Raw genomic sequence first — 14,232 nt, forward strand, 5'->3', positions numbered from 1 at the left:
CCTAGCACGTCTAAAGTCTTGTCTTACAGTCTTTAAGACAGAAATGTGATACGCTTCTGTATTGGTAGAAAGTTTGCACTGAATAATTCAACAGAAGCACAAAGTTGACGATATTATTTCTATCATGGTTTTGATTGGTGAATTCCTAATAAACTAATCTGGTTTTCTCATTAAGATTAATATGGCTAGTAAATGCCTGAAGAGTCCCATGTATAGCCAAGAGCATTGGTTTTGAAATACAAATTAATCCAGCTCACAGCTGAATTAATTAGTAAAGAAGCTTCCCATAGTCCGATGCATTGGTACTCCTTGCTGGAAAAATTACTATCTGGGTTGGTTTGTTTGGGTTTTTTTAACAGAAATATGCATCTTGGTCCAGATTTCTTCTTTACACAGCATCTGAGATCCATTCTGTCTGATGAGGCTTTTGTGATGAGCGCTGTCATGGTGATTAAATGATCGTTTGATCCACTGTTTATTTCTGGAAGATTGTCAGGCAAAGTGTATAGCCATTCTTGGTATTTCTTGTCTTAACAGATCCAAAGGAACATGTTTAAGGGCTGTGATTATACAGTTCTTTCATAGTGCTAGCAATTAATATAAAATTTGTAGGTTTGATTTTTTTATTTGTTGTGTTAGGATGGACGATTGAAGCCTGGAGATCAACTTGTATCCATAAACAAAGAGTCAATGATTGGTGTCTCCTATGAAGAGGCAAAAAGCATAATCAACAGAACAAAGACGAGGTATCTGTTACTGTCAAACAGCTAACCCTTCAAAATGGTTTATCATACAATATTTATGATTAAATTAATGTGAAATGTCTTGTCATGTATATTTAGAGGAAATGCAAGGGATATGAATGTTTTTGAAATATTCCATTGCAATATTATTTCGTAGAAAAAAACTGAAATGCACCGTTTAGACCTGTAAAATTGTGTGATACTTTCATTCCTTTCAAAAGAAAAAACAGAACAAACCCCAAAACCACAGTATTCGCCTTTTTTAATGATGGGCCATAGAAAATCCTTTTAGAAAAATAAATAAATAAAATCACACACAGTGTTTGGGAACATGTAATTTTTGCAAGAGTACTGTATAATCTTATTAACAGTATATTATACAATATGTTGTAACATTTTTAATTTTCATTTTAGGTGTGAAAATTTTTGGGAGATAGCCTTTATTAGACAAAAAAATATTCCCAGTTATTCAGAGAATCTGCAACGTCCTTCCAGCCTGTTAACATCTTCTGTAGCATATGGAGAGCAACAGGCTGCAGTACTTGGTTCTCTTGCATCTCCTAATGGGAAGCCTGTTTCAGCGCTCACTCCAAATGCTGTGAGTATACTCGTTACTCCGCTTAGTATAAAGTGAGCAAATGATACAGTTATTTTAATTAAGTTTCCATTATAGTAAGAAAATGACTGGCTCTTTTTCCTGCACAATATTAATTCTTTGGAATATCAAGACTTTTCCAGAAAACATGTTGCATAAGGGTAGAGTAAACCACACTGATGAGAGGAATAAGAGTATTAGTTGACCTGTGGTAAGAAAGCAAATCAAATAAAATAAGCATTAGCTGTGTTCTTAGATACAAAGTTCTTACAGTTTCTCTAGGGAGTAAGGTTTCAGAATGAGATCTATATAGTTATATATTTCAGAGATACTCTCTGATTACCACATATGTGTGAGTACAGTACAATCTCACAAGTTACACTTCCACCATGATGATGAGATTTTTGCTTAAAAATCAGACTCCTAGAAGAACGTGGGGTTTTTCCCCCTTTCTTTCAGCTAAGCAGCGATTGTTGTTTTAATTCATACAGCTCACCATTAGTGTAATGAACTAATGTTGACCATAAGAAAGTAGATTTTAAACCTACTCTATTATTTCAATTTTTCAAAAAAACATTTTCAATTTATTGCGTTTTTTAACTAAATAAAGTATTGTCTTTGAACAAGGAAGAATAAAATGTTCTATGTTAAACACAAAGTGGAAACATTTGTACTTAAAATTCTTGCCCGTTTTTCTTTCCTGTTAGAGATATAAACATTGAAACAGGTTCTCTAGAGATGCTGTACTATCTTATCTATGACGATATTCAAAACCTAACTAAGGTTTTGATAAGGCCCTGATCTAAGTTTTTTGAATGGCGTTCCTTCTCACCACCACCCACGCCTTCCATTTTCTTCTAGGGTTGTTTTTATCTATCAAGCCCAATTTCTCCCTCTGGTCTTCCTTCCTCTCCCTTTCTTTTACGTTAATGTGTATTTCTTCTTCGGCTTGTGATCTGCTTTAAAATGGTATTTCATGGCTTTTGATTTTCTTTCATAGATGGAAACTGGAGACAAGATGGGAGACCAATCTCCAATTACTTCTCTAGACAGCTGTCCTATTGATGTGTCTGCCGCTGGTAAATGCTGATTTAATTCCCTGCCACCTTTTTTTTCTTCAATAACTGTCATACAGAAAATAGTACATAGTGAGACTCAGTAGTCTTTAAAAAAAGGAATATTGCACATTTTTGTAGTACTAAATAAAGGACTGAGATCAATGGATTGTTTAGTAGCTTCTGTCAAATATAACTTACATTGTCTTTAACAAACAGCTGAAACCAAACAAAGAAGAGTGATCACAACATTTGCTATACAGCAGTAATGATAATAGACTCAGTAGAAACCAGATAATGAAGACTCACATATAGATCAAGATTAGGTTGCCATAGAAACTGTGCTTTCTTGATTTAATGAAATTCTGTGGATGTATACTGCTTGCACTTTTTTCTTTTAAAAAAATCAGGGCAGCATATTGGAAGGATAGAAATAACACGCGGACCTCTAACAGTTTTTCAATTAATAACAAATACAATATATGTGTGTATATTTATATTTGAGAGTCATGACATTCAAACAAAAGCAATAGTCACTTTGATCATATCTCAAAATGTATAGTTTGAAAACAACACTAAGGGAAAATAGAGGTTGTAGAATTTGATCAGAATCAAATCTGAGCTGAAGAATTGTAATTCTTTTGGGAAACAAATATGTGTTGTATTTACAAACAGTGAAAATGTAGTAATCTGACATAATAATGAGAGTCTCAATTGGCACAGTAAAATAACTGATTCATTTCTGTATTTCTATATGAAGACCTGAACTATATTCTTTTTCCTCAGGCAGTAGTAACAAAGTATAACCTATGCTTCTCAACTTGATCTCTAATATACTGAGAAGAGGAAAGACAAAGATGCAGGATGTGATTCATTCTAGATGTTGCTCCACTGATGTTATTTAAATTGTACCTGCATTTATTATGGTCCATATTAGATATCCTAATTCTAAATGAAACGCTCTCCACATTGCAAATCTGACCAGTTGGCTTCCTTCCTTGAAGGGTGAGCTGACTGAACATGAACTTCTGAAACTAGAAAGGTTGAATACACCTGGAGTGTAATGATCACACAGTTTTTTCATATTGATCTTGAAAAACACCAGAACTAAATCAGATGAACAAGACAAAAGGATATTTTTTAATATATTCAGAATATAAGACTCTTGTTAATGTAATGCAATGCACAGGAGCATCATTGTTGCTTAAAGAGACCAAGAAGGCCACGGTTTCTTAACATGAGTAACATAGCTAGTAGAGTGGAAAGCATTGATATACTTGCAGCTCCCGTTTGTACTGTTCCTTGTCATTTTTCATTTTAGTCTTATTTAATAGCACATCCTTAGTCAAAGCTGCCATTTCTCACGTGCTGCCCTCTTACTAGGATAACCGTTCAAGGATAACCTTGAAAAATTACAGTAGCTCTTAGATTATTTTTTTTAAATGCTGTAAGAAAAATCAGCATAATTTTGAGAAATTCTTGCACAAACTCATACACAAGGCTTTTTCATTCTGAGTTGAAAGGAAGTGTGCCAATTCAGCTGAGGTTTTAGCCCACCGTCTTCAGAATTTAATATAGCTTGTGAGAGGTGTTAGTGTCAGAGATTTTCAAGATGTTTTGGTTTATGCTTTTGGCATATAAAGAGAATGTAAATTACTTTGAGCTTGGAAACAGATATGCTGTGAAAATGAGAAAAAAAAGAAAAAGAATTCTATGTAATTCCTTCTGTTCCTTTAGAGAGAATCTCAAACTGCAAGATCCTTTAGTTTTCAAATGTTGGTTTTGATTTCGGCACCTCTCTGGTCCATTAATGAAATAATGAATTAAGATCTAAATTACATTTATGAATAATAAATGCAAACAAGTATTCCATTTTCTTCTGCAAAAAATAAGCCAATGAACTTGCTGCATTTACACACATCTAAAATTCAAAGAAACCGATAGTTAACTGTTCTTTTGCCTACAGTCTGTGATCAAAGGCTTCCAAAGGTTGCTGCTTCTTGTGTTGTATCCGCAGGTGTGTCTGAAACATGACAAAGCTGTGACTGCATTCCTCAAGTTCCATTAAAACTAAACATGCACACCAAAAGAAAAAAGCAATTATTCTGAAATCTTGCATATGGACTGATTAGTGCTGCTAGCTTCTTTTCATTTCCTCAGCTTAATCATTTGTGTATGTTGGAAATAAAGTAGATGCACCATAAGCTATTAGTGTAACTAGCTAAAATTACGCAAACTTGTATTTCTGAGTGAAAGGGGAGAGGAGAGGATGATGGGTGATGGCTTGATTGGTGGTAGTTCTTGGAAAAGAGTTCCTCTCCAGGAACAAATACTGAGGAACCTGCTGGAATTCAGGGTAAGCTACCTCCACACAGCCCTTAGTTGGCAACAGGTCATTCCCTCCCTTTCCACAGAGTTTTCCAGATCAGTAGATATGCTTTTGGGAACTGTTGATTATGCTGAGGTTGTGTCTTGAAGGTCTTAGAATTCACAAGTGTGTTTCCCCTTCTGTTTCCAGAGTAAACGTGTCTCTCTGAGTGAAAATACCACAAGTGTAAGCCATGTGCTTGATGGATCACTCAGAATTATTCCTGGTTTCTTTCTGCTAATTTGATACTTGTCACTTTTTGGTGTGAAAAAAATAGTTTAAGTGATTGATACACATAGATTTTGTTTATTGCAATTATGTTCTTTTTTTAAAAAAAGGCAATCTAAATATTAACAGTTATTTGTGGCAAGCCCGTATTTAGCTGGCATCCATTTGATGAGCAGATCTTCAGAACAAATTTTTCACAGCAATAGTTACAACTGTATCATTATTTAATTTTTATTTTTTATTTCTTAGTTATTGCCCCCAGCCAGAATGACGATTATGAGCTGCAAGGAAGAAACTCTACTATTCGTCTGAAAGCGGAAAAGCTGGAGAGGGTAAATACTTACAATCGTTTGAGTTTTCCTTTCTCCCCCTTCATGGTGCATGTAAAATATCTAGAGAATATTTCTAGGTTGACAAACTTTAAGGTATAAATTATACCTCAAATTTTCTATTTTAATAGGTCTTTCAGGTTGCAGGCCAATATTTCATTTTATGTATTGGGCAGATTACTGGTTTTGTTAATCTAATTACTGATTAACTCTTCTGGGAATCTGAACATCCCTCAGGATTTTTAAGGCAGTTATTAAGGACAAAGGGGTTTGCTTATTACACTCATCTATATTCAAGGTTAAATAATATCTGAACATCTCTCAATTAGAAGGAAAAGTCACAGAGTGGCTCTGGAATAAAAGTGTTGTCAGTGAGAGTGTACTATGATACAAAGGCTCTTTGAAGTGTAGCTCTTTAATCACTCCCCTATGTCCCTGCAGTCATTATCCCTAGTCCTTTTTTTTTTCTCCAAAATAAGTTTTCTCCTTCCAGGCATTGAATTATCTTGGGATTCAGCCCACAGATGAACAGCAGCAAGCCCTAAGGCAGCAACTTCAGAAAGATTCTAAAGGAACAGTGTCTTTTGGAGGTAATAATCTGTTAATTACCATGGAAAATAATGAAATGTAGGAATATAGAAATAATAGATAATAACCATTAATATATTTTCTGTCAGTATTGGGTTGCTACTGCAAATAAAATGATACTTTAAGGCAAGAATTTATTCTACTGTATAAAAGTAAGCTTGGAATTTTTGAAACTAAGCAAATCACAAATTTATCCAATTTGCAGCAGCCTTGTGAAACTTTTGATTTTGTACTCACAAATTCCTAAATTTTTGCCTTGGCAATAGGGTACTGTAATTGTTCCAGAAATTACTTGGGAGAGGACTGATGGTTAAAGAGACTTCGTGAAGCATTATTGACGGATTATTTAACTTGCTTAATTTGTGCAATTTAATTTTGAAGCAAGAACATTTTAACTGATGCATATAGAAAGAGATTTACATGGAGGCCATCATGGTTCTTCTTTTAGCTAAACCTGACTCTGATGGGGATGAGTTGCTTCTGTTGGTTATGACAATTTTGGTAGGTGACACTAACAATTTAAGAATATTTGTCATAAACTGTGAGACATATGATAGTTTTGATGCTAAAACTGATGGAAATTTCACTTTTGCTAAAGTTTAGGAAAAAAGGCATAAAGTGCTAGTATATGAAAAATAATTTCTTGTATTTAACCTTCTGAAAAGACCCTGCATTTGTCAAGTACCTATCTATTCAAGTATCTATCAAGAAACATTCTGGATCTTCCATCAGATTTTACACGGTGTAAACAAACTGACATTTATATTTCCACTTTTCTCCCATACTGTAGCAGAATATTTTTTTTTATGCGTTCAAAATGAATGGGTAATCCAAGCCATGTTGACTGAGATTGCTGTAGTGTTTTTATTTAAAACTTTCAACTTGGTCAACACCAATTTTACTACATCTTTATCAGGGGTTTAAAGGACCTGCAAAGGAAACTATGAGCTGAGAGCTATCACAATTTTTTCTCTCTTCCTGACTCCACTAAGGTCAATTCACTGGGAAAGGCAGGTGTATACCAGGGATGCAGATTTCTTTTAATTTTTCACAGGGATCTGGCAATGTAGAGCATCTCTAACCAGGTGCTTTCAAGGTGAACTTCACACTCCCTTTTGTTTTCTTTTCTCCTCCACAACTCGACTTAGGGGTATTTCATCCCAAGACCTGTTTTAAACATTTTTGTTCTTATTTTTACCAGCCGCTTCTGTTCAGATAGATGTGTCTGACAAAATTGTAGATTAATTATATATTCCTTTAGAAAACTTATGGAGGGCAGACAGTGCATTTATAAAGGATAGCCATACATTGTGATATTAGTAGTTGTGTTGCATCTAGTGAAACTGCTACTAAACTGAACTTGTGGACTACAGCAACAAAATCTAAACTGTTTTTTAGATTTCGTTGAAGTTTCAAGGAATCTCTTCTCTATGCAATTGAATGCAACGGATGGTGGCCAAAAATCTGTAGCATTTGGTGTCAGTGAAATGGCCGGCTTACTGGATTCAAAGGTAAAATGTGTGCCTGTACGGTGTTCATCGGTTGGGAGGAGATTATTGGAGAGCTTATTATATGTAAGATGACTCCAGATCTTGGGCAGATGTTTAGTATAGCTCCGTATCATGGTGTTCTGTAAGATAACCTAGTTTCTGTGAAGCTTTTTAAAGCAACCTACTTTGCAGAAAGCAATTCGCGTAATTATGTTGTGATTTGTTGTAAGTACGGACAACTGATTTTCTGAGGTTTCTTCATGGAATACATACGGCTACTACCTGTGTGAGTGATAAATGAGTATTAGGTCCAGTGATTTGAACTACTGCTACAATGAAAATCACTTTATTCTAGAGGTGTCCTTAAGAAAGAAAGAGCATTTGCAGCATAGGAATACTATAATAAAATTATGTATTATTTAAAACACTGAAGAAAATGGGCTGTGTTGTATTCTTGGTACTTTAAAAATACTGTTATTAATCCTTTTTAATAGGAAAAATAATTGTTCCTTTGAAAGATAAGTTGGTCAGAATTTTCTTAAACATTTTTAGTATTTTCAGAACTTTAAATTATTTTAAGATTATCCTCTAATTTTATTAACAAGACCTTTTAAGATTAGATGTTAAAGAATATGGAAGATGCGGTTGGTCATACATTCTAACCCTACCTATTTAAATACACACAGTTTGTAACCTCTGATTCTTCGGAGGATGACATGGAAAGACTTAAGAAGGAAAGAAATGAAGCTTTAAAAGAAATGAGTAAATTAAAGGTAATGATTAATTTTTATTTGCTTTAAATTATTCAAGAGACTAGCTTCTTTTTGAGTGTATAAGTAATTTGCTGGTTTTCTTTTGAATTTTATTTGCAATTTTTGATTAATAAATAAAAAGGCAGAGCAACCAGTCCTAATTATGTTTGAAGATTGTATGTTTACAATATATTGCTGGAGACCATGAATTTTATTTGCTACACTGAATACTAATGCATTTTTTAATCTGGTTTACAGAGAAATAAGACTAAGCAGTCATTTCACAAAATGAATTTGGAGAAGAGACCGATTTGCATAGCAATTTTATTTAGCAATGTGTGATCCTAGTAACTGCAGTGTCTGAGCATATGCTAATACTTTTGAAAGAAATCGGAACTGGAGGGTAAATTAATCTGTTTTCAAAATTAATACATATTTTCACAGACATTACAAAATACATAAGGCCTAAAGCAACAAATATATTTATTGTTTCTTAATACCCTGGGTTATAGCCATGGTCTTATGCTCCTGAATTTCTTTTGGGAGAACTCAAAAAATTCTGGTTCTGCATTTAGCATTTCTAACTGTTGTTCTTGGACAGGACTGGAAAAATTGATGCCAGGATATAGGCAATTCTGTAAATTGCCTCCTGGTCCAAAAAAATTTGTTCTTGCTATAGATTACAAAAACATTGTACTGACATGCCCAGAGATGCGTTCTTCATTCTGTGCACAAAGATTCTTCTTCTGAAAACTTTGTACTGAAATGAAAGAACCCGATTTACATTGAACATTGAAGTAGTGAATACTTATCACGAGTCCTTAAATTGCTGATGTCAAGAACTGGCAATGATCAATCTGTAATTGCCTCATTTCTTATACTCTTCCCTCAGTAATCTACAGTCAAATACTTGATACTGAGTGAGAAATACCCTTGGTCTGACTCAGAATGAGAATCTTTATCTTTTTATAGCACTTTCTAACTGTTAGAACTTTTAACCTTCTGAAAGTGGTGTACCTACAGGTTTCTGGTATAAGTAGGTGAGTGAAAGAATGGTTAAACATACAGTGTTGAAAATAACTTGATGTGAATATTAGGCTGTACAGCAGTCTGTTAAAGCCACAGAAATGTCTGCTCATTTGCTAGGTGGCTAGGTAACAAGAGACTTAAAATGTGTATTTTTACTTCTGTCACAGAAATATTCAGTAAATAATCCTCAGATGCTCAAGAAACTTGAACAGTATCAATGAACTCTCTGAAAAACTAAGTTTTAGAGATTAAAATTTGGTTTTATCGCAGGTTTTATAAAAGCTGTTGATTCTCATTTCCACCAGAACTGTGGAAAGGATCTGTGTTTCTGATTATACAACTTTATTAACAGACATATGTTGTGGCCTAGAAAAAAGGTAGTTGTACAGAAGGCAGGAGTACATTGATAGAAGTTAAGTATTGCTACCTGTAGTTTTGAAAGAGCTAATTGGGTTTTAGGAATAAAAACTCTACCTCTTTCACACCTAATGATGAATTATTTCTTCCCCCCCTTTTGTTTTAAACAGGAAAAGTTGTCTGAATCTGTGAATTTACAGAAGCAGTTAACAGAGGAGCTACAAATAGTCAAGCAAGTATGTTGAAGTTTCTTAAAATACATTCTCTTTTCTTCTTTTTGCTGTTTCTTGTGGAAGGGAGAATGGAGCACTTCTTTCTCTCTTGATGCTCGTTTAGACTGTACTTTCACACTGATTTCAACACAGAGTGGTTCAGCTGTTACTACGAAGCTTTTGATTAGAATTGGAGAATATTGATCCTTAAGTTTTTAGAGCATTAATATTTCTCTGCTGTTGAACTGAGGTAGAAACCTTAAGACAAGCTGCATCAGGTAAGTTGGGTAATAATGTAGTAGTACCTTTCTGGTCTGAAGTATTCTTGAAGTGATTTTGCTGTTCTTAGGCAACAGTGTGCCCAATCTACAGTCCTAACTTTAGCTATTTTATATGTCAACCAGAGTTTTAAGAATGAAAAAATAGACACACTTGACGAATTCCACCTGGTATTTACCAGGAAAAAATGGTAGGTAGTGTTTTGTGAGGAATGTCTTGTTTCTGTCTCCATAACCATCTATCTATAATTATGAAAAAAGAAAAAATCTTTCTTATGAAATGTACCCTTCTTTTGTCTCTTAAAGGAAATTTCCAATTATATGTAAGTCTCATGTCATTTATAGCCTGGATTCAAACCCAAGCAACTTTCCCGATTCCTGCTTCTACTGAACATCATCCCGTCAGCTCTTTTCTTCTTATGAGCTGACTCCCGTTTTTCTCTCCTCTTTTACTACACACGTTCCTTGTAGGTTTCTCATGGCTATCTGTTCCATCAGATGTCATATGTAAAAATGAAAGATACAGTTGAAAAATCTTTCCATGTACTGCTATATTAAGTTTAGGTTTTGCATTTTTGCTCATATATGTAGATTTGTTCAGCCCCCTGCATTATCATCTTTTAATTTTTGAACCTAAGAGAACTGCCTGAAAGCTTTTCCCAGTAATTTTGTGAGGTTGCCATCTGTACACTGCGGGACAGCAGGGAAATAAATTGGATTCTTTGTTGGATAAAATTTAACGAACTATGTTCCAGTGGTGCACTACATGTTCCCACTCGCTAGTGGGTGCTCAGTCTGTTGCTCTAGACTAGAGCAGATGTTCAGTCTATCATTCTAGACTAAAGCCAGTACAAAGTACAAGCCTCAAAATGCAAACAGTATGGACGCCCGGTCCTCAGCATCGTTTGAATTCACATACTGCTCTTGTTGGGAAGGTAGACTTGGACAAAGATGGTTTAAGATGGTCTGTTAGAAGTGGCAGCAATGCCCTTTTTCAACCACCTGAGGTCCTCCTACTTTTATTTTTCAGTCCAGTACTGTCATGTGATGGTGAAGGTCAGCTTTGCAGTACCAACCTCCAGGGCATAAATACTCTAATAGTCTAGCGTGCATTTTAAGTAACTGCTGTTGAACAGTGAAATGAAAAATAAATAATAAATCATATGAAATTACATATGTAATGTGTGACCTATTTTAGGAGATACAAGCAGGCTTTTAATGGAAATTTTAGTTCTGTTTATACTTGGTGCATTTTCAAGTGTTTTATATGTATTTCTGTAGTTCAGAACGAATGTTGATACTGAGATTCGTGGTGATACAAGGTTTTAAAAAAATGGGCTACTTACAGTACAAGTTGCCATTTAACTTATGGTGATGCATTCTTGCTCAAGCTGAAGTTAGTGAAATGAGTTAATGAGTACATTATTGAGCCCTTATGGCCTGATTAAAAGTAAACAAACAAACCAACTTAGGTATGTGCTTAAGGTCTTCCATATTCAGTACAATTTAAACATTATTTTCTTTTAAATTGCTGCTTTCCTCAAGAAACGAGGTTTAAGATGCAGTCTGCCAGTCATATATAGGAGTATCTTTTGTGGTGTTTCTATTGTCTACTATTTGTGAATTGCAGAGATTACAGCTTAATTAGAATAGGCGTACAACTGTTCTGGTTAATGGACATGTTTTGTTAGTACTCATTAATCAAGTAGTGCTTGAGTTGGTAGCTAACAGGATAAACAAACTCTTAGGGTTAGAAATATTGCTAAATTTGAAACTAGGTAGTAATTATTTTTCTAATATTGGTCTATGGCAATTAAAATATATTAATTGATATATTTTTATTTTCATATTGTAATATAGCACTACCTTTAGGTCTTCCTTGAAATCATATGGAAGCTGAAATTGGCATAAAACATAGAAAGGCACTTTTGAGTACCTGAAGTCCTGTCAACACCATGAATGTGAAATCCGTAATGGTGTCTTTGTCTTTGGGGACGAGTCTGACTGTGTTCTGAGCTGCCTGAAAGTCCTGGGTCTTGCCAACCTGAATGAGCTCTTCTTTACTACAGCTTTTTTATGCAGTTATTGTCGGCTGAAGCACCTCAGCTAAACATAGTAAATGTGAAAGGTCGTAACGCTGTTTGTGGTATCCCATACTGCTGGACTTGTATTTCATAGGGCTAAGATTTGCCATTCTGTGCTTGTGCTTTCTAAGGGGAAAAGAGCTACTTTGAAGTCTAGGACCTGAATGGCTACTATTTTGGAAGCAGGATATAATTTATTTCACCCTTCCTTAAAGAAGTGTTGGGTTTAGTTTTACTTCATTAGTTTTTTTATTTTAATATATAGTAAATATACTCAAAGTTCTTTTAAAGGATGTTTCAGCATACAATTTTTGTGAAATTAATGAATAAACATAATTGAATTGTAACTACACTTTTTCATGTAGTTTAAAAGAATACCTTTGTTCCAGTGTTTGTGGTGGCTGGAATATTATTCAGATAAAACCTCCTGACACTTGAATTTATACGAGGAAGAAATAGAAGCCTGGCTTTGAAAGAAACCTGTACCTTCGGATTGATTCTATAAGGATTCGGTTTCTCTCCTCCAGCCTGCAGTTTCTTATTTGGTGTAGTGGCTTCATACCAGATTAGGACAAATGGTCCCATCAAGCTTTTGTACAGATGAAATATTAGCAGCTGCAGATTCCATTTCTGTTGCGTCTTCCATCATACAAGCCGTTGAATGGGACAGGAGAAAATGTTGCTGAAGCGTGCTGTGATCCATCTGTTCTTCACTGCTGGGGGCCCCTACCAGCTTAAGCAGGAGAACCCACCAAGTCACCGCGGTGCCAGCTTCAGTAACTGTAGAGCTGGGAAACCTGATGGTATGGTTTCTGTTTGTGCCTCCCTGCTCTAGCAAACAGCTCTGGTTTGTCAGAAAATTTTGCTAATTCAGTTGTAGTGTGGATAATCGTTTCCTTGTAATGTAAGAATCCATTGTTCGTTAATTATTCCTTTAGGTCTTTCACTGTTGAAATCTGGTCATACTTAGTCTGCTATTATAGAGAAATTAATATTCAACAATTGGGTTTCTGAAAAAACAATGAAAGGAGTAAAGGCAATTCTGGATTATAAGAGATTAAACCTTTATCTCAAGGAGGTCTCATTTCAAAATGAAGACCTCCCTTTTCATTATAGCAATTTTCCCATGACTTTTCTGATGTCAGTTTACTTAAATAATTCCTATGTGTGCATTTTTAAGATGCCACCCTTTGTCAAGGCCTCTGTGTTCATTTATATTAGTCAAACTTAGCAGCAGAGCATCTTTTCTTTTGTCTCCAAGAGTCTTTTTCCCACCTCCAGCCTATTACTGAAGGTTTCTAAATCATCCTTGGTATCAGCAGGGCCCATCTTTTCTGCTGTTGAGTCACAGTTTCTTATAGTGGTGAGAAAATGCCCTCTACAGAGGCAGTGATTTTGACCTCTACTGGTGTAGTTTCCTAACTTCTTAGAAGCCCCTGTGTTCTTTGAATTAATTCTAGGAAAAAGAACTGCTATGCGCAGGTTGCAGGAGGAGTGGAGTTTTCTGGTGGTCTTTCAGTGAGTGCTTTCAGTCATGGCCCCTTGCGCTGCTTTTAGTGCTGTGCCAACAGACAACTGTATAACGAACTAGTTGAATACCAGAAAAACATGCAGGAATAAACTTTTGAATAGTGTGTGTTTCCAGGTGGAGATGATCATCGTGTAGAATAGGCTCATCGAATGCTTCGTGCTTCCAAAAGAAAAGAAAATAAAAATCATTATACTTGCTGTCAAATTAAAGGCTATTTAAATGTATCTCCTATCACTTGTGTTTCTAGAACAGAAACCTATAAAACACCACTGTCATCTGTATTCATTAATGGTGTTGCTGTTTGCTACATGCAATCACTTCTTCTAATGCTTTATATTCTGGGACCAGAATGTCCCTGGCAATCATCCAAATTGGTATTATATTACAAAACCATTATAAATATGAGGAAGATGATGTCCTATATATGTCATTGAGATTAGCTTACTTATGGCCTGAAATAAATAGGTATTGTTTATTAAGGCTAAGAGTGTACAGGTTAAAAGTTATCTGAAACTGAGATTGGTAGATCATTTTACGGAGAAAACGTTATGAAAAATCATAGGAAAACCTGACTTGAAGAATATTGATTGCAC

General features: G+C 35.0%; 1 protein-coding gene across 7 annotated transcripts in view; it reads left to right on the plus strand.

Moving 5' to 3' along the window:
- Nucleotides 1-14,232, plus strand: part of STXBP4 (syntaxin binding protein 4) — a 77,869-nt gene that overhangs the window by 17,964 nt on the left and 45,673 nt on the right. For all 7 annotated transcript variants that reach the window (XM_074607177.1, XM_074607172.1, XM_074607173.1 and 4 more), the window contains 8 exons: nucleotides 640-746; nucleotides 1,158-1,341; nucleotides 2,339-2,417; nucleotides 5,239-5,321; nucleotides 5,812-5,908; nucleotides 7,305-7,417; nucleotides 8,083-8,169; nucleotides 9,705-9,770. In XM_074607177.1, the coding sequence (XP_074463278.1) occupies nucleotides 640-746; nucleotides 1,158-1,341; nucleotides 2,339-2,417; nucleotides 5,239-5,321; nucleotides 5,812-5,908; nucleotides 7,305-7,417; nucleotides 8,083-8,169; nucleotides 9,705-9,770 (816 nt within the window). The remainder of the gene's footprint in view (nucleotides 1-639; nucleotides 747-1,157; nucleotides 1,342-2,338; nucleotides 2,418-5,238; nucleotides 5,322-5,811; nucleotides 5,909-7,304; nucleotides 7,418-8,082; nucleotides 8,170-9,704; nucleotides 9,771-14,232) is intronic.

This window comes from Larus michahellis, chromosome 14 (genome assembly GCF_964199755.1).
Source record: "Larus michahellis chromosome 14, bLarMic1.1, whole genome shotgun sequence".
Classification (NCBI taxonomy): Eukaryota; Metazoa; Chordata; class Aves; order Charadriiformes; family Laridae; genus Larus; species Larus michahellis.